This window comes from Cannabis sativa, chromosome 3, assembly GCF_029168945.1.
Source record: "Cannabis sativa cultivar Pink pepper isolate KNU-18-1 chromosome 3, ASM2916894v1, whole genome shotgun sequence".
In the NCBI taxonomy this organism is placed as follows: domain Eukaryota; kingdom Viridiplantae; phylum Streptophyta; class Magnoliopsida; order Rosales; family Cannabaceae; genus Cannabis; species Cannabis sativa.
The window spans coordinates 5,209,295-5,232,585 of record NC_083603.1 but is presented as its reverse complement, the minus strand read 5'-3'; the positions used below and the strand labels follow the sequence as shown (position 1 = coordinate 5,232,585).

Below are 23,291 nucleotides of genomic sequence, written 5' to 3'. Positions count from 1 at the left end.
GATTTATTGAGTTAAATTAGGCAAAGTGAAGATTAGAGTAGTTTTGGTAGGGTGCGCCTGCCTATGCTGTAGTGCAAGACATAGGCGACACTCGAGAGCCCCAGCAGCAAGCCACTGTGATGGGCTCTCCCCTTACAAAAATTAATTTAATATCGTGTGAGTCATTGACTCACATATCAGATATTAAACTGATAAGAACAGATACTACACTTGATCTTAGCCAAAAGGCCGAGAAAGGTATGAATTGTTCACTGTTCTTCTTCTCTTTTTATGACACCTTTGTCTTCTTTCATTTTGTTACGCCATCCATGTGGGACTACAAAAAAAAAAAAAAAAAAACACTGCTGCTAAAGAGTGAGTTGTGTATGTCAGTGTATGGTGTAATTTGACTAGGAATTATTTCTCAAAATCCCCAATAAACACAATCACTTCATTTAAAATTGTTTAGTTTCTGAAAACTAATGTTTTTATGAGAGATTAACCAAATGAATATAAAAACTGGAAAGCTTAGTCTGACATGCTTGCATACTAACATGTTACTCTTGGATCTTGATTCAAAGTGAACCAGAGAAAATGATGATTTACTAAGATTTGAAAACAAATTGTGTCTTGTTACTCCAGAAAATTCAGTATCGCCGGGTTGGTGGTTCTTTAGAGCGAGAAGAGGAAGAGAGCGCCGAAAGCTTAGCCTAGCCTAAATATATTGGTACCATTTGGTTCTGTTTTGCTGCTTAATTAAATCACCAATTGAAGTCTGAATAATAATATTTGGGATGGTCAATCAATATTATTGTGTGAATCTTTTCTAGTTAACAAGGAAAGTAAATAAAAAATTAGCAGTAACAACCAGCCATATATGCAAGAACAATTTCATTGTTACATTTTGAATATATGACATCTTTTACATGAATGTACCTAAAGCTAAAAGATGGACAAGGCTGTATTTTGCTAGCCAGCTTATTTACAAAACTATTAGGAATATAAGATTGATCTTTTTTTTTTTTTGAACACTAAGATTGATCTTATTGATGGAGTATTATAAGATACTTGTGTGTTATGAATACAAGAGAAAAACAATATCTAAATATAACCAACTAACTAGTTGCTACAACAAAGCTAACTAACACCTTAAACTATAATTCCTAATACGACCCCTCAAGATGAAATGTACTGAGGATAGAGGTGTAAGAAGATCCTAGTCCCACTACCCTAAGCGGATTGGCAGCAATGATGGATCTTGATCTGGTTTTGTCGACAATGTTTTCTTGACTTGAATCTATTAGTGTTTGATGTGATAAATTTCTGTGGGATCTTCACTTGCGTCTGTGTAAATAAAATTTAAAAACCATAAAAATATTATAAATTCCGTAGAGACCGTATTTTTGTATTTTTTTTTTATTATTTTTGGGGTTTTTGAAATTATCCCAATCTATTTGAGGAAATTACATTGTATACCTACTTTACTTTACATGTTTTAATTTTTACCTTTATTTTAATATTCTTTAAGATATACCCACTTTTATAGATGATGTCCCTATAATATCCCTTAAGTTAATATAAATTATGTACAGACTTAAATAAATGGTGAAAGTATATTGGACAACTCACTCACAAATGTGGGTATATTTTAATGTAATATAATAGGAAAACTTACAAAAATACTGGAATTTGAGTTAACTTTTACAAAAATACTCACATAGAAATGTTTTTAAAAATACTATATTTTTATAAAATACCAGTAGAACACAGAACAGAACAACTCAAAACAACAGCAGAACAACTATAAAATAGTAGTAGAACACTAGTAAAAACTTAACACAGTATATTGCAGTATAAAATTTATAAAAAAAACAGTAAAAAAGTAAAAAAATACCGCCTGGCAGTATTTTTGTAAAAAATTGATAAAAGTTAGTATACCATATAAATTTCTCATATATAATATGACGGTATTTTTAATTAATGAATAAAAAAAAAGGTATTCTTCAACTTATTTCAAGCTTTTTTTTTTTTTTGGTCATTTTATGCTTTTAAATTTGAAAGCCCAATATGTGAAAGCCCCGCCCAATGCCCACTAATTTTAGGGCTAACCTTCTATTCTTCTTCTTCTTCTTCCGTTTCTCTCTGTTCTCGACGATACAAGGCTGAGTATTCAGCCATTGTTTCTCTGCGATTTCAACCACGATTTGTGGCCTCCGCCTCTCTATTTTCAAGTTCAACTTCAACCACACTGGTATTGTCCTCTGCTTGATTGGTAGACAGGTAACCATTACAAAAGGAATTATTGTGCTCTGTTCATTTGAGTTGAAACGCTTGAATAATTCACAATAAGATAATTACACACTAGTTACCACTGTTCATGATATTAATAGACATAATTGTTAGCAATAAGCTTGGTTTGAGACTGAATTAGGATTGCACCATATATCTTTGAGTTATTTGGAGTGATTTTACATTATTTACAAAGCTTCTAAATTAATTGTGTGTGAAACAGAAACTCTCTAATGGCGGATCGCAGACCTAAACCGACTCAGATTCAAGTGAGCTCGAAAGCAGATTTAATCCGGTTGGAGAAGCAAAGAAAGAAGGCCAAGTCAGGAGGTTTCGAGTCATTGGGTCTAAGTCCTAATGTATTTCGAGGAATCAAGCGCAAGGGCTACATTGTCCCAACTCCAATTCAGAGGAAAACTATGCCTCTCATCCTCGCTGGAAACGACGTTGTAGCCATGGCCCGTACCGGTTCCGGCAAGACAGCCGCTTTTCTTGTTCCCATGATTGAGCGATTGAAGCAGCACGTGCCTCAGAGCGGCGTTAGAGCTCTAATCCTTTCTCCTACCAGGGATTTGGCACTTCAAACGCACAAGTTCACTAAGGAGCTCGGACGCTTTACAGGTATCCTTTTACAAAATTCTTCCGCATTTGGTTATAGAATGATTTCTTTATTTTCATTTTACAGAGGTTTTACTTTTATAAATTTGTAATGCTTAAATTCGTCAAAGGCTGTTGTAAATGATTGAAGTTCATGACAACAATTATGGGGAGTAAAGTATTTTAATAATTCTGTATATCATTTATATGATTATTTGTAAATTAGAGTCGCTGGGTTTTTGAGTCAAATTAGGAATTGGAAAATGATAATAAGGTGATCCTAAACCCTAAACCCTAAATAATTCTATTTGATATTTATATGATGGTTTGTAAATTAGAATCAGCTGTTTTTTTTTTGCTTTTGGGTGGATTGGTTTAACTTAAGAAGATTGGTTTAGACAAGTGAACTTTGTCTCTTTTTCCAAAAGAAAAAAACTTAAGAAGATTGGCTTAAATTTAATTTTTATTTGTTATTTCAGATCTTCGTATTAGTTTACTAGTTGGAGGTGATAGTATGGAAAGTCAGTTTGAAGAGTTAGCCCAATCTCCTGATATCATAATTGCAACTCCTGGTAGGCTAATGCACCATTTGTCTGAGGTGGATGACATGTCACTGCGCACTGTAGAATATGTTGTTTTCGATGAAGCTGATTGTCTATTTGGCATGGGTTTTGCTGAGCAGTTGCATAAGATTCTTGCGCAGTTGAGTGAAAATCGTCAAACTTTGCTTTTCAGTGCAACATTACCTAGTGCCCTTGCTGAGTTCGCAAAGGCTGGTTTGCGAGATCCTCTGCTTGTGCGGCTTGATTTGGAAACTAAGATTAGCCCTGATTTGAAACTTGCATTTTTCACCTTAAGACATGAAGAAAAGAATGCAGCTTTACTTTATTTGGTAAGGGAACAAATTGGTTCTGATGAGCAGACATTAATATTTGTGTCCACAAAGCATCATGTTGAGTTCCTTAATATGTTGTTTAGGGAAGAGGGTATTGAGCCTTCTGTATGCTATGGTGATATGGACCAAGATGCTCGCAAGATTAATATATCAAGGTTTAGGGCAAGGAAAACTATGTTTCTCATTGTGACTGATGTTGCAGCCAGGGGCATTGATATTCCGTTGCTTGATAATGTCATAAATTGGGATTTCCCTCCAAAGCCTAAAATTTTTGTTCATCGTGTCGGAAGAGCTGCCAGGGCTGGTCGAAAGGGTACTGCATTTTCTTTTGTTACAACTGAGGACATGCCTTATCTTTTGGATCTTCATCTATTTCTCTCGAAACCAATTTGGCCTGCACCAGCTGAGGAGGAAGTTCTTGATGATAAAGATGGTATATTGTCCAAAATTGATGATGCCATTGCAAATGGAGAAACAGTCTATGGACGCTTTCCCCAGACAGTAATTGATCTTGTTTCAGATAGACTTAGGGAAGTCATTGATTCCTCTGGCGAATTGAGTTCTTTGATGAAAACCTGTGTAAATGCATTTCGTTTGTATTCAAAGACAAAACCATCACCTGCAAAGGAATCCATTAGAAGATCAAAGGAATTACCTCCTGAAGGTTTGCATCCAATGTTCAAAAATGTTCTTGGTGGGGGAGAGTTAATGGCACTGGCTTTTTCTGAGCGTTTGAAGACATTTAGGTTAGTTTTCCATGCCTTTTCTTTTCTTTCCAAGGTTATATATGCATGGTTTTTAATCTAGCTAATATTTGCTAGACCGAAGCAGACCATACTTGAAGCTGAAGGGGAAGCTGCTAAATCCAAGCATTTACAGGTAACTTCTATACCTCTCTGCATCGATCATTTGTGTTTTCAAATTTTCCTCTTTTTCTCTTTCTCTGAAGTGACTAGCATTCTGATTTTAAGAGTCTCTCTCTGGAACAATGTTTTCATTCAGTGGGGTAATTATATATATTCAATGCTTTTTCTGGCTTGTTTGCAGGGTTCTTCTAGTCAATGGACTGATGTGATGAAGAAAAAAAGAGCTATTCACGAGCAGATAATTAACTTGGTTCAACAGCAGCGTTCTAATACTATTGCGGAGAAGGTAATCTCACAATATTGTGCTGTAAAAGCTTTCTTTTGACTTTATTAAATTAATCACCACAATTGATGAGAACAATTATTTTTAGCTAATCTCATTTATGGGGTGTTTTTTGTAAGAGTTTCACTTGGTCAGTTTAGTTGAGAGGGGCTGAAATTAAGGGAATCTCACACTGAAGTATTTAAAAAGGGAGCCAGCTTAATCATAAGCCCTCCACTAAAATTATACCAAATATAGGTTTGGTTTAACATTCCCATTCCCAAGAACCCAAACCCACATACCAAACACCAGTTAGAGTTTTGATTTCAATTAATATTGTGTTGCTCTTAAAAATTACCTTAAATATCTTGGTCGCAGGAAATAGAAGATGACAGAGCTTCTGTGATAGGAAAGGATAATAAAGGTTTGACTTTTGTCATCTAACATTTTCTTTAAGTTTAACCGCATGCATTTTATCTGGTTTTAGTAAAACTCTATTACTTGGTATTTTTTTTTTCTCTCTACATGTCTTTCAAAAGTGAGATTTGTTTCAAAAGCAATCTAAATGTTTGAATGTTTTTTGTCCCTGATTGTTAGAAGCTGGTTCTAAAAGGAAAGAAAGAAACTTCAAGGATGAAGAGTTCTTTATAAGTTCTATACCGACAAATCATGTAAGTAATACGGGTACAAACTTCCCATTAAATTTCATTTCAATATGCAAATGTATTGTTATGTCTAGAAGTAGAATCTCCACCCTGTCCCGGTTTTTTTTTTCTTTTCCATCTGAATAAGCATCTGATTTATATGTTCTTTATTATTTCAGATTTCAGAGTCAGGACTCTCTGTTGGAGCTAACCAGGAATTCGGTTCAAATAGGTAAATCTTATGCTCATTTTCAGGAGAGTGCAATTGCAGATTTCTCACTGATTAGTGATTGTATTATCTTTTTGCCTATTTCTCTCTCTATTCTGGTTGCTATATGCTGTAGTGGCTGGGACTGAACTAAACCACTTTTATCTTTTAGGTTTGAAGCTGCGGTGTTAGATTTAGTTGCCGATGATACTGCAGGAATGCAGAGACAAAAATCTGTGTATCACTGGGACAGGGTATATATAGATCACTTTTTGCTTCATTAATTCGGCATTTAATAATGTTTCATTATTATCATATAATTACCCAAACAACTTGCCCTAACCTCATTATCATTTTGGTGGCAGAGGAGTAAAAAGTACATCAAATTAAATAGTGGTGACCGTGTTACAGCTAGTGGGAAGGTAATTTTTGAACTCCTATTTTAATTTTGGTAAATACATATAAGGAGAAACATCTCTCCCAGCTCTGTTGTTTGTACCATCATTCTGTCTGGAGTTTGTTATCTGCTCATAGTTGAACTCTTTCTCATGCAAGAAGGGAAATTTGCGGCAAAAATCCCTATATAGTTCACTTTCTTGCACTCTCTTTATGTAAATTTTTTGGCGGTAAAAATCCCTATGTAGATCATTTTGTTACACTTATATAGTTCACTTAAATCTTTAAATTTCATGCAGGATTAGTCCCTGAAATTGTAACCACAAAGGGACTAACATTGTAACAAAATGACCACAAAGAGATTTTTGCTGCTAAATTATTATATGGGGATTTTTGCCAAAAAAGATTTACATAAGGATTTTTCCTGCTATGGATTTTGGCTGGTTGTTTGGCCTTATAAAATAGATCAATTAATACAATAAAAGCCCTTCTAGTTCTAGGGAATGCTTAACTTAACTCTTCTCTTTATGTGTGTGTAGGTAAAGACAGAAAGTGGTGCAAGAGTAAAAGCTAACAAAACTGGGATATACAAGAAATGGAAAGAACATTCACACAATAAAATATCTTTTAGAGGTGGTGAAGAGAATACTGATGAACGCCCTGGTAAAATTCTCGAGTGGATGCTTGTTTCGATTCATTACATTTTTTGTGGAAGTCGGTACAAAATTGTTACTGTTTAAAATTTGATTGAAGAAATTATTTACTCAATGATTGTGGACATGGCTATGCAGGACGATCTTTTGCAGGGCGATCACAAGGTGATAACAGAAAATTTAAGGGTAAGCGAAACCAGAACCACGTGCCTAATGCTCATGTACGTTCCGAAATCAAAGATCTTGACCAAGTTAGAAAGGAGAGACATAAGAAGGCAACGCAAATTTCTTATCTGAAGGGCAAGAGTAACAGCCGGGGTAAAAAAGGTGGCAAATTTGCGAAAAGAGGAAAGTCGAAAAGATCGAGTGCTAAGTAGTTGTTTCACTTGTTGTACGACTTAGTATATTTATCTCAAACTGAAAGTTTTGAGATTTGTCAATTTTGGAATGCACATTTTGTATCGACGAGTGCATAGACCAACAATTAAATTTCTTTTCCCAATCATTTTTTTTTTATTATTTATGAAGAGAAAAACATCATCAATCACCAAACACAACAAACAAAAGAATTACATGTTAATAAATTCAATCATGGACCTCTCTTAAAAGTTTTAGACTGTTTAAATTGGATAGAAGATAAATTCAATTACATGTTAAAGTGGTTCGAAATACTTATTTAGAGGAAAATATTGCTGAAAATTTCGAAATTGTTGGAGAAATGGGAGAATTTAACGATAGGAATAAGAAAAGTACTTTGTATGATCAGATATGTTGCCCTAGTTGGAAGGATTTTGTTGATCATAAAAACTTAGAAATAGGAGACTTGATTAGTTTTTGTAATAATAGCGATACTAGGTATTGGAATAAGGCAGCTCAAGGTTAGTTTCGCAATAATGTTACGAACACGCTTCCCTTCTCCTAAATGGTGAACCTTCTTTTATCATTCTCTAGACTTTTAGGTGGCGTTTGGTTATGAGGAATGAAAAGATAGGAATAGAAATGAGAATAGAATAAATTTTAAAATACATAAAAAAATTGATAAAAAAATTATTAATTTTTTTCTTGTCATGCAATGGGATGGTCTTTCCTTTCATTTTAAAATAGAATAGTTATTCCACCAAAATTGTAGAAAGGTCATTCCATTGGAATGACACTCCAATACTTTAATGTGCAACCAAACAAAAGAATGAAATGAAAATTGTTTTCATTCCATTTCATTACCTCCAACCAAACGTCACCTTTAATTCCCAAATATTCCCAAATCTCCTTCAACATTTCTCATTTTATAACAATTTGAAAATGGTCATTGAAAGTTGGGATTTCATATCAGTTAATTGGTTCAATGTGTCTATAGTGAGATCTAGAAACCCTACTTCTGTGAAATGGGGTTCAATGGACCTATTTACATAGTATATCTTTTACAATTTTTTAACAAAAATACTGTCAGGTGGTATTTTTTATTTTTTTTATTGTGTATTTTTATAAGTTTCATACTGCATTATACTGTGTTTATTTTTCACTGTTCTTGCTCCATCTTGCTGGAATTAATGATTGTTTTCTAGGTGTTCTCGTGGTGTTGTGATGGTTCTATCCGTGGGTGTGAAAAATGAAGATCATAAAATACATTTCTTCTTCCTTCTCTATGGTTATTTTGTGGTTATTTTTTTATTTTGGTTCTCCTAAAAATAAATTTGACGAGCTCACTAGAAAAAAAGTTTTGAGGTGTGTGGTTCTTTTATATTTTCCTAAGTGGTTATATCTGCTTATTGTTTTACATTTATTTTTATGTTATTTTAGTAATTTTTTTGTTCTGATTTTTTAAGATTGGGCTTGCAAATATAACTGCTACTGCATTGGGTATTGAGGCTGTGCAAAATATTCTTTAGTCTTTTCTAATCATGTTTTTCTTTCTTTTGTTTGATTTGTTTTAGTGTTGTTTAACAGTTGTTTTGCCACGATTATTTATTTGACGTCGATTTCACTTTTTTTTCTCTATCTCACCGTAATTAATGGTTGTTTTTCGATTGTTCTGGTGTTCGTGTGGTGGTTCTGTCTGTGGGTGTGGAAGATGGAGGTCTCATTTTTTTTTTTTTTTTTTTTGTGTTTACAGTTTAAAACAAAAAAAAAAATGGTCAAGATAGTATAAAAGTAATTTTTGTGGCAGTATTTTTGTAAAATTAAATCAAAAATCGTTATTTTTATAAATTTTCTGATCTAGAAACCCTACTTTTATGAGGGCTATCTTAAGGCATTGTTTAGTTATATATTATAATTAATAGAATACGTAGGGTTTATAATTAATAATATATTTGGGGTTTATATATTTCAACTTTGTACATAAATTAAAATGTAATAGAAACTTATTTGTAACAATAAGTTTACTTTATCTCATGTTTGAATTTTTATTAATTCATCATTATATTAACAAGTGGTTGGTCCAAATAACCGAAGATGATGAAGGTGGTCAAGCTTCTAACCAATTGGTTTTTTGATATATTTTCTATAGCTTTTTTATAAATTTATTTGAAGATTTTGGATAGAATTTATATGATTTTTCGATAAAATTTTGAAACTAATGGACATGTGCTGGGAGATATATGTAAGTAATATCAAGAGTATAATAAGTGATGATGTATATCATCATCAAGAGTAGCATTATTTGTTTTTGATATGAGCATTATTAGTGATGACGTACCAGTGACTATGTGTTACGATGTGATGTATCACTGACTGTGTAATACAAGGTGATGCACCACTGCTGTGTAGTACGAGGTGATACATCATTGACTGTGTAATACGAGGTGATGCACCACTGATTATGTATTATGAGATGATGCAAGATCTTTATATTACGAACTCATCCAAGATCATCGTATTACGGTCAGTTACAAGATCCTTGTACTACGAGATGTTGAATGTTTTATCGAAATAACATCTCGACAATGCTGAAATACCTCTCTTCGTAAATCTTGTGATCCTTATTTAGATTAGGTCGCCTCATAGGCTGAGTATTGAGTTTTTTTCAATATGTCCCACAATATATTTATTACGAAAATTTATTATTTATGTCACTTAACCGCATAAATAGTTGGGATGGTAAGTTCCTTTCTCGTGCTGGTAAGAAAATTCTGCTAAAGACTGTCATCCAATCTCTTCCAACATATGCCATGAGTGTGTTTCCGATCCCTCTGAAAATCTGCAATGATATTGAGAAACTTATGGCTAGCTTTTGGTGGAAAACAAAGAGTGCTAGTGGGCAAGGTATTATTTGGATGTCTTGGGATCGGTTGGCTGTTCCCAAGGACTTGGGAGGTATGGGTTTTCGTCACCTCCATGATTTTAACCTTGCAATGCTTGCCAAACAAGGGTGACGATTGTTATGCTCTGATTCATCCCTTGTTAGTCAAGTTTTTAAAGCCAAGTACTACCCACGATCGGATTTTCTTCATGCTGAACTGGGAAGTAATCCCAGTTTTGTTTGGCGTAGTATTTGGAATGTCTAAGACTTGGTACGGTCTGGTACTAGGAGGATCATTGGCACTGGTACTGCAACAAGCATTCTGGCTCATCCTTGGCTCCCTGATAACGGTAACCCTTTTGTATCCACCACTACTCCGGGTCTCGACCATCATACGGTCAACTCTCTTTTTCATGTGGATGATAGAAGTTGGGATGTCTCTCTTGTGCGAGATATGTTTAATGTCAGGGATGCTGACCTTATTCTGGGAATTCCCCTCAGTTTCTCTGCTACTGATGATCAATGGGCCTGGGCTGGTGAGAAATTAGGCCATTATTCTGTCAAGTCGGCCTACAATCTGCTGCAAAGTCGGAAGAACAACCGTTCTAGGGAAGACAATTCAGGCTTTTGGCGTAAACTGTGGCACCTCAAAATACCTCCTAAAGTGAAGAACTTTATGTGGCGGGCAGTCTCAAATGTGCTTCCTACCTGTCTTCAGCTCATCTCTAAGGGGGTAAGTGTTTCTTCTATGTGCCCTGTTTGCAATCATGCTACTGAATCTGCTTCGCATATATTACTTAGCTGCCCCTTTGCAATTAGTTGTTGGCAAAAGGCTGATATTGTTACCCATGCTAACTTTGTTGGAACCATTGGACACTTTCTTTATGATGTGTTCAATGGCTTTGATTTTGATGAAGACATCTCTTGCCGTGTTGTGATGCTATGTTGGTCAATTTGGAAGGCAAGAAATTCTTTAGTTTGGGACAAAAAAGCATCTTCACCTTCTCATGTTGTTTCTTCAGCGTGGACTACCCTTGATCACTGGTTAAAAGCTCAAGATAAAACAAGTTTGTTATCCTCTTCTTTGATAGGAGATGGAAACAACTTTGAGCATTGGACTAAACCTGCTTATGATACGATCAAGATCAACGTTGACGGGGCCATCTTTGAGAAAGACAATGCCTATGGGTTTGGTATAGTAGCTTGTGATTCAGAAGGCAGGGTCATTGACTTCGTGGCCAAGTACTATCATGGCTCGTTCTCGGCTGTGGTTGTTGAGGCCTTGGGGGTCAAGGAAGCACTCAGTTGGCTCAAAGATAAAGGTTGGAATACGGTAGAGGTGGAAACTGATAGTTTACTCACTGTCCAAGCAATCTCTAGTAATCAACAAATTTCTTCTATCTTTGGTCTGATTACTCATGATTGTAAAATTCTCTTATCCTCTCTACCTAATGTTAGTGTTCGTTTTGTTAGACGATCAGCAAACAAAGTTGCCCACTTCATAGCTAGGTGCTCTTATTTCTATTCTGATCGTAGCATTCATGATGTTGATGTTCTGGCAGACTTTCATGCCAATTTGTAATTTGAATGCTTTATTTTAATGAAGTTGATATTTCATGTTTCAAAAAAAAAAAAAAACATTCAATTCAACTTTTTTGTTAAATAATCCAAAAAAATTGGTATAGCAGGTAGAATATAAAAATCACAATCAACTTGATTCAAGTCTATAATATTTTATCTAATTTTATGAACCAAACTGAAAATGATTATGCAATTCTCACATGGAAAAAAAATAAAATAATTCAGTTGACTATAGTACAAGATACAAAATAACTATTCTTATATAGAAAAATAAATTACAGTAGAAAAATATAAAATAGATTAAGAAAGAAAGTTTAAAATACATTATTATAAAACATACCAAATCTTTCAAGTCTATCAACTTCCTCATTACCCTTTGAAGTTAGAATACAAAGCTTTAGCCTTCCGAAGCACACAAAAGCATAAAATTTATAGTCATCCTTACTTTTAAGAGTTTTGTAGCAATTTAGAATGCATACACAATAATTTTAATTAGGGGTGGACATCCGATCTAATCCAATGTTTTTCTCCTCATTTGATCTAATCCAATTAGTAATTGGATTTGAAAAATCATCATCCCATCCAATCTAATTAGACCTCAAAATTCAATTCAATTACTAATTGGATTGGATCGTCTTTTTAATTGGATATCTAATTACAAACCTACATTTTAATATTAACTTAAAAATATGAAGAAAAATAATTAAAAACTAAGTATCACTGTTTATTTAAGTTTAATACTTCATAAACATATCATTATTACAAGTGTAATATAACTAAAAGTTTTAAATAATTAAAACAACAATATTTCTAAGTAATAAAATAGAACAAAATGTCGTGAAAATAAATACACAAAACAACGAAATGTTACAAATTCAACACACACAAAAAAAAATCTAATAAAAATACATTATATTTTTCAATATTTTTTATTATATAAATAATTTTTTAACATTTATAAATGTAATTGGATTGGATCGATTTTTAATTGAATTTTGAGATTGACATCCAATAACCAATCTAATCTAATTAGAATCCAACTTTTAGCATTCAATCCAATCCAACTGTAATTGAATATCTAATATTTTGTAATTAAATTGGATTGGATTGGATACTGTCCATCCCTAAATTTTGACTATTTATTATATAAATTTACTTGAACTTATATTTTCTCATATATAATATATAATAAAATTTGTCATATATCTATCTATTATTATTATTATGGTATTTGAATAATTTATTATTATTATTATATGTTAATAAATAAAAATTATTTTATAATTAATGTTTTTAATTTAATGTTACTTCTTCTTCGGTCTTTTAATTATTTATTATTGATAAACACATAAATGTTGTTATTAATTTTTTTTTTTTGAACAAAAAATGTTGTTATTAATTAATAGGGAGTGAGGATAAAAAAAATGAAAGGTTTTTTTTTTTTTTTGAAAATATGAAAGGTTTTTATTAAATAAAAATAATAAAATCTAAAAAATTTAAGAAACAAAGAATAGTAAACAAAATACATAAAGAATGTCACATAATCTCATGTGATTCTTATATAAGTATAAGATATATATATTTTAAAAAATAATAATAATTTTTCAAGATTAAATAAATATATTGGTTCTGCTGCTTATTTAAATCTCACAAAATGGTCTCAATAATGACAAAATTCCTAGGAATTAATTGTTCCACATTTTCATACCTTACATAAAAGAAAGAGACCTTTTTTTAAAAAAAAAATAAAAATAAAATAGCAATTACCTGCTATATTATATTATATAATATATGCAAGAAAACCTTATATATTTTTCATTATTACATTTGAATAATAATATGACATCTTTTACATGAATTTACCTAAAGCTAAAAAATGGACAAGGCTGTATTTGCTAGCAAGCTTATCATTGCCTCCTAGAATTAGGCCTCTCCAATTCAATAATAGAACATAGAAAAATAGCTCTTACACCCGAAAATTGCTCGACTGTGACTCCATCTATACCATCTCTCTCTAATTTCATGGACAGTAGATCGATCAATAGAGCTAATATATTTACAAAACTAACACAGATGGATGGAGCACACTTTCTTTCCCCCAGCCTATCCCATGGGACCCCTTTCGGAATAGGAACCTCGAGGCCAAGCTTTATTGACAGATTCAGGGGGTTATGATCTTCAAGTAAATGAATTCCCGTGCATGGAGAAATCCTCGCCTGCTTGTGGCATAGGAGCGCTGGAACTTATGGTTTGCAATGAAGATGGATATTGGCTCTGCTCTGGAACTGCCGATGTGACTACAAAAGCTGGCTCAAGGTTGTCATTTACACTCTTCTTTGGCCTCTTCGGTCTCTTGGGTTTCGTTGGTAATGAATCAGTATTTTGTTGGGCATCATCCAAACCAAAGTCCATTGACATGGTGTTTAGTTCATCTGTCATTTGGGTATTCCTCGATTTGGAAGTTTGTGCTGGTTTTCTCTGCATAGAGATGTAATATGCTAATTAAATATGCGACATTATAAAAGTACGGTTCTACAAATAGAAACAAGAGCAAAATTCAACACATCCAAACCTTTTTGCTGGCGGATTTGGTTTTCTCCAGATCTGGAGAATTCTCATGTCCAGCAGCCTCGGGTACATTATTTGCTAAATCTTCCAAAGATGCATCACCTTCTGCGTCTACCCGAATGCCCTTGGTTTGTTTTTTCTTCTGTCTATCCTTTGCCTGCTGAGAACAAAATAACAGTTAACATACATAGTAAACAAAAAACGCTTTCTCGGGAAGCGAAGAGAGGATAAAATTACATGTTCTTTTTTTGTCAAACAATACAATAAAATTTGAAAGGTAAAGTTAACAAAGGACACTATGTTTAAGCCTGTCTCACCTGCAGTGGAATTTCTTTTAATTTTTGCTCCAACTGGGCATCATCCAGAAGTAATGATACAACATCCTCGGGAGCCAAGAGATCTCCCTGAACATGACCGCCAGTCATGACAAGCTGCTGGACAGTATTTTTTTGACTTGCTCTCTGTAGAATCTTCTCTTCGACAGTTTCTTTACAGATTAGTCGGTAGACAGTGACCTACGCAATAATGAGTTGAGTATTAAATAAATAAATATTGAGTAAGTAAGGAAGATAAATGCCACTTAAGCGAAAAAAAACTCACATCTTTCGTCTGACCCAATCTGTGAGCTCTATCCATTGCCTGTAAATCCAACGTGGGATTCCAATCGCTTTCATAAAATATGACAGTATCAGCAGCTGTCAAATTTATTCCAAGTCCACCAGCTCTTGTACTTAGCAAGAACACAAAAATATCATTCCTGCAACAAACATATAACATCAGCCATACAAGGGTTATGCCAGCTTTAACGGCAAAATATATATATTTACAAATCACGGCATGTCAGCCAACCCCTACCGATGCTGAAAATCCCTGACCATGTCTCTACGATCCATTATAGTGGATGATCCATCAAGTCTGAGATATTTGTACTTTCTGTAGTTCATGTAATCCTGCAAGTACAGTCTCATTCATCAAACGCTTAAAATAAAATTCCATGAGCACTGACATTAGAGGTAAATTGTAATCTTAGCTCATTCGGTGCCACATGGTTCCATATATTAGAATTAAAATTAAAGACTTAAATTACCTCGAGAATATTTAGCATCTTTGTCATTTGAGCGAATAAAAGAACCCGGTGATTATTTGCTCTCAAGCGTTTCAACAATATATCTAGCGTTTGAAGTTTTCCAGAATCCTACAAAAGAAAAAGGATAACTCAATCTGAGCCTGTATAATTTAAAACGAGAAATATGGTAAACAAAGTGAGAATAAAAGAGAGCAGCTTACTGTTAGCAATTTTGCGGGGTCAAAGCTTTGCATGGGAGGAGAAGACCCAAAAACATTGTATGTCAATTGAAGAGCAGGTTGTGAAATAGGTAATTCCGAATCAATTTCTCGTATTAAATGATGAGGAGCATTTGGCTTTCTGGGCCCGTTAAACTCAGAAGTCCGTGCAAAGCCAACAAACAACCTCTTGATCCACGGTGAATGTTGTTCCTCGATCATTTTGTAAGCGAAATTTCTATCAGAGCAATGAGCATCAACCTAAAAAAGAGCGTAAGCTTTAGATAAAAACTTGCAATCTAATTTTCCACAAAAAATAAATAAAGTTACAAAATTGAACATAGTGGACATACAGGTGGAGCTCTAGTTTTCGGGATGACTGTGTATGTTGAATGAAGAAGGCGGATATTTGATAAAAGCCTGTCCTCAGGAGAGACAACTAAAGCCTCAAAGGGAGCATCACCAGGTCCAGTAGCAAATTTTTTCTGAAGGAGGTTTGTTACAGTTACAGATTTTGATGGTGTCAGCAACATTCGTGTAACAGCTCTCACTTTCCCACTCTCAAGGTAACCGAGTTCAGAATCATCATGATTGCTTTCCATAAATAAGTCTACGATTCCATCCAAAAATTGTCGGTCCCATCTTGTAAGAGAAAACAAGAGCCGCTCCATAAAAGAACAGGTTCCCAGAAACCCAACCTCAGCTGGGCAAAGATCCGTCAGACGAGTAAAACCAAAGGTTCCGCTCTTAACAGATGAAATTGAGCTGGTCTCATTTGAGAAAATTGATTGATAAACATTTTCTTGGGAATATATATTAAAATACTTCTCCAAAAATTCTCTACGGACACTGCACTCTGCTGAATTAGATGTGTTATACTTCTGAATAAATTCTTTATGGACAAGTTTTGGAATCTGAAAAAAATAAGATAAAAAGATTCCAGAATTACTTTCCTCATGTATGGACATATGGTAAACAAGTTCTACAGCGACATTCATTTTCGTTTTCAATTTACATTAAACTAAAAACAGAGGATAAGGGGATGTGATTGTGAAGACATGTGGTGTATAGAGCTTATTTGAAAAGAATAATAACAATACAATTTGCATAATTATGCATATTAAAAGAAAGCAGCTGTAACAAAAACCTTGAATATAATAGGATTGCGACCTCCTGGGTAGTGTACGTCCTCCAACTCCCCGAAGGGGGCAGGCAAAAGGGCGATGGGAATCTCACCAAAGTACATATATGTGCTTCCCTCACTTCTTTCAAATAACTCTGGATGATTACAGACCTGTCTCCCCACATTAAATATAAAGGCAAATGTTTTAGCTTGATTGCAGAGCAATCAAATTAATTTCGGGAAAGAGGGGTAAAAGCATAGCTTACCTTCCTTAGCTGAATGACGATATTCATTAAATTAAGGAGTTTTTTATCATTAAGTTGTCCACGATTGTTGTCAAATAACTCTGAAAGAGATATTTTGTTCTTGATAGCTCGATAAAAAGCATGCTGTCGTGAACTCAATTTGCAGTGCACCGTGATCTCTGTTTTCTGGGTAAGCTCTGAAACTACATCTGTTTTAACTCGACGCAGCATGAAAGGTTTTAATATTGAATGCTGTAGAAGGACCAAGCATAATATATGTCAGAAATCAACTGTTAGATGAATTTACTCATACATTTAAAGGCCAAATGATTGCATCATCCCTTCACTAGCAATATGTAAACACTAATAGCGACAATATTAACCAAGCCTAAAACTAGAGGAATCTTAAATGTTAAAGACAAACAAATACCCTCTGACCTCATCATAGTTTCAAGCTCACAGTAAGTTGATATGCTAACACATGCATTAAAGCAGCGCCATTCTTATGTTAGCATTGCAAGTTAAATCTATTAAATTTTGTTGCGTTAAAGATGCTTACCAATCGGTTAAGCTGGTGCTCGTTCAAAGTACCACCATGTTCTGCATGGCTCTCAATTCTGGATACGATAGAAGATGGTTAATAAGAATATATAGCGCATAGGAATATTAATTATTTGAATTGTGTCAGCAAACATAAAAAAATATATACATACCCTTTAGAAAACCACTCATTAAACTGTTCATGACTGTCAAATAGGGTCGGCATGATGAAATGCAGTAAGGCCCACAACTCTGCCATATTATTTTGGATTGGAGTGCCAGTAAGCAGAAGCCTATTTCGGCAATTAAAACTAAGCAGTGTCTTCCATCTTATACTGTCCACTCATAAGCACAACACAAAATAGTACGTGAGTACAAAGAACTAAAAATAGAAAACCACCCAGAAAGTAGAGGGACTTGAAGAAAATAGATATACTATAAAGCTAATAAACCAAATAATGATTAGAAAAGCGTCTCAGCAATATGACCACAACATACAGTTCACAGGAATAACTTCTTTCAGTAAACCTTCTTCCAAGTCGATAAAATGTCTAATGTTCTTTAACCAAGAACACAATTTACAATAAAATCAAGCTAGGATGATCAGATAAGAAGAAAAAGACCACCACCATTGAAATAAATAATTCCCTTTTCCTAAAGGCAGCACATCTATGTTACTCAGCTACATTATAACGGTTAAATGTTAGCACAAACTTTAAAGTACACTGACACGGATGATATGTATCAAACCTGTTTGAACTTTTAATTGCCTGTGCTTCATCCAACACCATATATTGCCATTTCACCCGCCGAAAGTACTTCTCATCAGAAACAAGTAGCTGATAGCTGGTGATAAGGATATGAAACCCAGCATCCCTGGAAATGAAGGAAAAAAAGTGATTACATTGAAAAGTATCTCAGCCCTTGACTACAAACTCAAATGAGTAAAGGAAACTAGTAGACAAATGAAAGCAAAAATGCTTCTTTTACCAAATCCCCAATGATCCTTAGAAAATACAACAGAACTAAAGAAGCTTACCTACGATATAATGTCTTCGGATTGATTTTTTTCCTCAGAACAGTACGATCCTGAAGCCCACCCCAATATGGAAGAGTTTTCAAGTCAGGGCAAAACCGGGAAATTTCATCTGCCCAGTTGTTCAAAACAGATGCAGGAGCAACAACAAGAAAAGGTCCCCATATATTTTTATCCTGAATTAAAAATATAAATTCAAAAATTAAAAGTTAGAATTCCAAGTTACAGCAAGGAAAATTCAGACAACAAGCCGAGTAATTACTTCAGCTAAATGAGCCAAAAATGCCATAGCCTGTATGGTCTTTCCAAGTCCCATCTCATCAGCAAGGATGCCATTCAAACCCTACAAATGATAAAATTTTCCAAGTAAACAATCGGAAAAAGAAAAAAGAAGGAAAAAAAAAGAGAAATTATATGTTTAATTTAAATTATGTTGCATTAATCGACCTGCTCATAACAATTGACCAGCCACTGAAGACCTTTAAGCTGATATTCTTTAAGGGTGCCTCTAAACAACTGTGGTGTTTGAACAGTTGATGTCACTGGCATGGTGGAACTGCAAAAAATGGAAATATAATTATAAATTATATTAAACTGAGAAAAACACTTTAGTCCCACTCCTTATCTGTTCTAAACAAGAATAGAAATCTGAGGAAACAGATGAAAACAAAACTTACGGATGAAGTAGATCTATGTTACTAGCTCCTGCAACCTCCTGTGGAGCCTCAGGTTCACCAATTTGGCGCAGCTTCATACATTCATTATCAAATGCACTTGTCAGTTTTTTCTGCTTAGAAACTGCATCTTGAGCAGCTTTCAAGGCCTCTCTCTTTAGTTCAGCCTCTTCAGGATCATCTTCCTCAACCTTCCCAGCATCAACAGACATAATGTGCTCTTCTTGCTCAGTTATTTCCTCATCCACAAGTGTAGCTTCAGATGCTTGTGTGCTTGACTTGTTCTGCATGAAATGGCTGTAAAGCTCAGTTTGTTGAATAAGAAAATTCAATCTTTGTTGTTGCCTCTTTGCTTCTCGAAGCTCCTGCTCACGCCTTAGGGCTTCAGCAGCTTCTCTTTCCTCCTTTTTCCTCAATTCTGCCTGCAAAAGAAGTATGTACATAATAAATTAATAATTCCACTCCAGCTTATAGTTTATGACATGGGTTTTTTAAAGAAAATAAAACTAGTTTATGACATGGGAAAATTCCACCAATAATGTTCTTTCAAAAAAATATATTTTTAACTGTAATCAATGTACTCTCATTAAGAAAGCTGAAAGTTACCATCTCTTTATCCACTCTCTTAAAGAAAAGCAGCATGTCCCTAGCTATCTTCCGTGTGCGAATTGGAGCAGCCCTCATCAATTTAAGTGACCTACTCACTTTCAATTTCACCTGATGAAGAAAATATTGACAAACAGATAAATAAAACCATAGCTTCAGGATATTAGATTACAGTACAAACACTAATAAATTTAGGCTTCACTAAGTTAGCTACAACAAAATTCAAAGTTACTTTTAATAATGTTGCATGAAATTGAAACAAGATATGCTTCAGAGAGAGAATGTTTGCTTGCCTCTCTTTGACAAGTTTCTGAAACCCTCTTGGCATCAATTAGTTGCTTCCTATGAAAAGCTGTAAAATTCCTATGATGCTTTGGCATGTCTCTTCTTACAATGTTGACCCACACTTTTGCAATTTTCTCCATTTCCTCCCTCTCAATCACAGAAGGATCTTTCTTCACCTTTAGCTTTTTAGGCAAGCTTCTCTCAATTATCTGCAGTACAAATAAACACAATTTGATTAAAACCCATATACTAAGAAAATGAGAAATTGCACACCAGCCACCTCCCACCCCTTATAGACAAGTGTAAATTAACAATCATAAGTAAAGGACATCAAAACCTCATACGATTCGCCTTTCTCTAGAACTTTGACATAGTAGACCTGTAAAACACCACCCTCAGACAAAATAGAGCGTTTTATACTTCCAGCTGCCCCTTCTGGGATGGGAGAATATGCATCAGGAACTTTGAGACTGAAATTCTGAGATGAGTTAGAAGCAGCAAGCGACTTCAATTTTGAATGAAGTGAATCATATTGGGGGTGAGGCTCTCCCATTCCTGCCCGGTTTGTATGCCCAACCCTTTTATCAGTCGCCATCATTTCTGCTAGTGAGCCTAAGTCCAATGTACCTTCTAAGTAAATTTCATCCACTCGAATATCAGAAAAACTTGGCAAGCTTAATGATGCCGCCAGCTTGTCGTAAGTTGGAGGGATTCTGTAGGTGATACCATCCCCAATATCCAAATAAGGAGGCTCATATATTGCTCTGCATAAATAAATAAAAGTTACAAATACGAATAACTTGTTTATCTGGCACTAAAGAGGCTGTTTCAGATCTTCAAACATCCCTACAACTGAGATGCCAGAAAACAAACCTATCAGAGCCATTAGGCGGTGTCAAATCTGCCTCATGGTAATTCCCTGGTTTGGGATGATTAGCATAATTGAGCCACTCAGGTGTGGTTTCCGATTCAAGAAACCCTCCTCCTCGTTGTTCATTCTTCAATTTCCTAGCTTTCAAACCCACATTACTCTTCGGGACTGGAACTACCGTCCTGGGTGGGACAGCAGGACTGGCTGAGGAATCCTTGATCCTCCTCTTGTACTTCTGAATGTGATCTCCAAGCATCGATCGATATCTCTCCTCTGTAATGTTTCTGTTGTAGTAACTATCCTCGTCCTCGTAGTCACCGTTCTGAGACCGCCTTCTCTTCTTCAATGAGCTCAATTCCCTTTCAGACATTAGTCCATTACCTTTGTTTGAACCTGCCCCACCTATAGTAGACATAGTAAAGCTCATAATTTTCAATCTTCCTATCTAAACTTCCCACAATTTTCATCCACCCACATAAGCTTATAATACAATAGAAAACAATGAGATTCAATCTGCATAAGTAAAAACTCCATAAGTGTGTTCAAGAGTTCAAATTATCCAATAAAAAGAAGAACAAACCTCGGCTTCCTCTACTCTCATCCTGACTACTATTCCCATAATAATCAAAGTCATCATCTGGTTGTGGAAGTTGAAAGTTCATCAAAGACTACAACACAACTCAAAAATTAAAGAAAATCAAATTAAAAAACAAAACAAAGTTTCATTTTTTAATCAAAAATACAAAATTTACAAAGTTCAAAATAATCAAAATTTCAATTTACCCACCAAAAAAAAATGCCAAACAAACCATCAACGCTCGAATTCACAGAGCAAAAGCCGAAAAAAGTGAACTAAAATAAGCAAAAATCTGAAGGAACAGAGACAGAAGAATTGAGCAAAGTAAAAAAAGTAAGAAATTAACGAACCTCGAGATCGAAAAGATTCGAGTAGGAGGTGGAGTCCTTGGATTGGGTCCGGTGGTCCATGTGCAGTGTGAAAAGGTGAGAAGATAAAACCCTAGTTCTTGGAAGGGCATGGAGAATTGGGGAAGGAGAATTGAGCGAGGAGAAGAAGAAGAGTGTGCCCTAGTTAGCCCTAGAAGAAGAGAATGGGAAAGACAATGGGGTTGGTGCGTAGGATAAGAGAGGTCGGCGGAGAAAGAGGACGTATCGTAGTAGTGACAGACGGTGCAGGAAGCATAGACACATGCTAACGTGCACTGGGTTCGTATATTATCTGTTAACATGCGCTGTTTCATTTTCTTCTAATTTTTTTTTTCTGAAATTTCATTTTTATTACTGAAAATAATATTATTGTGATATTAAATACATATGACAATGAAGCTAATTGTTGATTATGCTATTTTTCGTGTGGCATTTAGTTATCAACACTCTTAATAGGGAGGTATTTTGATGGGAGTTGAGAACTATGTCTCATTTTGTATTAGATCTTTTCCTTATTTTGTTAGTTATATTTTCTCTAATATTAGTAGGCATTGTAACTTTGTCGCCTATAATGTGGCTAAATGGGCGTTTACCCACCACAATTTCAGTTGTATCCCGATTTGCTCAATTTCAGAACACTTGTTTTGTAATGACCGTGAGGTTTAACTACTTTTGATTCTAATATATGTACGCTTTTCTTCAAAAAAAAAAAAAAAGTCGGGTAGTTTTGTGCTAAGTTGGATTAAAACTCAACCATAGCAAAAAGTGGAGTTGGAGTCAGTCTCCTTGGTAGCAGTCTAAGCTATTCGAAATTTATTATCTATGCTTTTTTTAAGCTTATTATAGAATATTGTCGTAAATTTCTTACATCTTTAAACAACGTTTCTTTATTTTTTTATTAAACGATCTGCTAACATGGTTACTCATACTCTTGCTAGAGCATCTTGTTCTTTTCCAAATCAAGTGTTCAGTAAGGGTGATGTTCCTGTTAAGGTACAGTCTTATCTGTTGGGCTTTGTGCCCTAAATAAAGCTTTATTTTAATGTAACCTTTTTCTATTCAATTGTCAATAAAGAAACAGAATTATTTTCATTACTTATTTAGTGTGTCATTTGGTTCATGTGATCATTTATATGTTTATTTGATTTATAAATTCATCTAAATCCTTATCACATTGATACTCTTGTTTATTGTGCCGTCAGCACAGTGGAAAGTAATCAAGATCATGTGATTAAACGTATTCCTAGATTTATTAGTACACAGGGCTTAACTGATATGATAATCTACAACATAGTTTACTTGCACCTTGAATAAGTGCTATGTCTTTTCCAGGGCATTGGTTAAAGTAAAGCTTGGGTTGGATGCATGGAGTATGCATTGGAGGGGACCGATATTGAACTTGGATTAGATATGATAAATTTACTGTAATATCTATTCAATTGAATATCACCTAGTTGATCCTGGCTCAAATGATCTTAATCCTGACATGGTTAGGTTCGATCTCAA

General features: G+C 34.5%; 2 protein-coding genes and 1 non-coding gene across 6 annotated transcripts; 1 reads left to right on the top strand and 2 right to left on the bottom strand.

Moving 5' to 3' along the window:
* Positions 1 to 46: 46 nt before the first annotated feature.
* LOC115711711 (U2 spliceosomal RNA) lies at positions 47 to 241 on the bottom strand. Its single transcript, XR_004010591.1, has one exon. It is a non-coding gene; the product is annotated as a U2 spliceosomal RNA (small nuclear RNA).
* A 1,843-nt stretch (positions 242 to 2,084) lies between these two features.
* Positions 2,085 to 7,309, top strand: LOC115710071 (putative DEAD-box ATP-dependent RNA helicase 29). 2 transcript variants are annotated; one of them, XM_030639445.2, is made up of 12 exons: positions 2,085 to 2,259; positions 2,492 to 2,889; positions 3,345 to 4,506; positions 4,582 to 4,639; positions 4,808 to 4,912; positions 5,267 to 5,312; positions 5,486 to 5,559; positions 5,712 to 5,764; positions 5,913 to 5,994; positions 6,106 to 6,162; positions 6,676 to 6,799; positions 6,928 to 7,309. In XM_030639445.2, exons 2-12 carry the CDS (start codon positions 2,502 to 2,504, stop codon positions 7,164 to 7,166), a joined length of 2,388 nt encoding a protein of 795 aa, XP_030495305.2. In that variant the 5' UTR covers positions 2,085 to 2,259; positions 2,492 to 2,501; the 3' UTR covers positions 7,167 to 7,309. The 2 variants fall into 2 exon arrangements, with proteins under 2 accessions (XP_030495305.2, XP_060967507.1); XM_061111524.1 differs by having other exon boundaries at positions 2,100 to 2,259; positions 5,489 to 5,559.
* A 6,045-nt stretch (positions 7,310 to 13,354) lies between these two features.
* LOC115710064 (chromatin-remodeling ATPase INO80) lies at positions 13,355 to 22,093 on the bottom strand. Of its 3 annotated transcripts, none has more exons than XM_061111525.1 (23): positions 21,768 to 22,093; positions 21,421 to 21,508; positions 20,843 to 21,242; positions 20,307 to 20,733; positions 19,978 to 20,178; positions 19,685 to 19,795; positions 19,082 to 19,500; positions 18,852 to 18,960; positions 18,667 to 18,747; positions 18,408 to 18,580; positions 18,119 to 18,244; positions 17,542 to 17,703; positions 17,388 to 17,445; positions 16,850 to 17,080; positions 16,608 to 16,754; positions 15,814 to 16,374; positions 15,464 to 15,721; positions 15,264 to 15,371; positions 15,032 to 15,126; positions 14,777 to 14,933; positions 14,494 to 14,691; positions 14,181 to 14,336; positions 13,355 to 14,086 (listed from the first exon to the last, which is right to left on the bottom strand). In XM_061111525.1, the coding sequence occupies exons 1-23, from the start codon at positions 21,825 to 21,827 to the stop codon at positions 13,787 to 13,789; spliced, it is 4,626 nt and encodes a 1,541-aa protein (XP_060967508.1). In that variant the 5' UTR covers positions 21,828 to 22,093; the 3' UTR covers positions 13,355 to 13,786. The 3 variants fall into 3 exon arrangements, with proteins under 3 accessions (XP_060967508.1, XP_030494242.2, XP_060967509.1); XM_030638382.2 differs by having other exon boundaries at positions 14,181 to 14,333; XM_061111526.1 differs by having other exon boundaries at positions 21,421 to 21,477; positions 21,768 to 21,907.
* Positions 22,094 to 23,291: the final 1,198 nt, after the last annotated feature.

Excerpts from the sequence above, each read along its gene's own strand:
- LOC115710071 (XM_030639445.2), top strand. The coding sequence starts at position 2,502 with ATGGCGGATCGCAGACCTAAACCGACTCAGATTCAAGTGAGCTCGAAA. Across the intron at positions 4,913-5,266 it reads CTAATACTATTGCGGAGAAG|GAAATAGAAGATGACAGAGC; the intron begins GTAATCTCACAA and ends TCTTGGTCGCAG. Across the intron at positions 6,800-6,927 it reads GAATACTGATGAACGCCCTG|GACGATCTTTTGCAGGGCGA; the intron begins GTAAAATTCTCG and ends ATGGCTATGCAG.
- LOC115710064 (XM_061111525.1), bottom strand. The coding sequence starts at position 21,827 with ATGGACCACCGGACCCAATCCAAGGACTCCACCTCCTACTCGAATCTT. Across the intron at positions 21,509-21,767 it reads CGAATCTTTTCGATCTCGAG|TCTTTGATGAACTTTCAACT; the intron begins GTTCGTTAATTT and ends GTTGTGTTGTAG. Across the intron at positions 16,755-16,849 it reads TCGTCATTCAGCTAAGGAAG|GTCTGTAATCATCCAGAGTT; the intron begins GTAAGCTATGCT and ends GTGGGGAGACAG.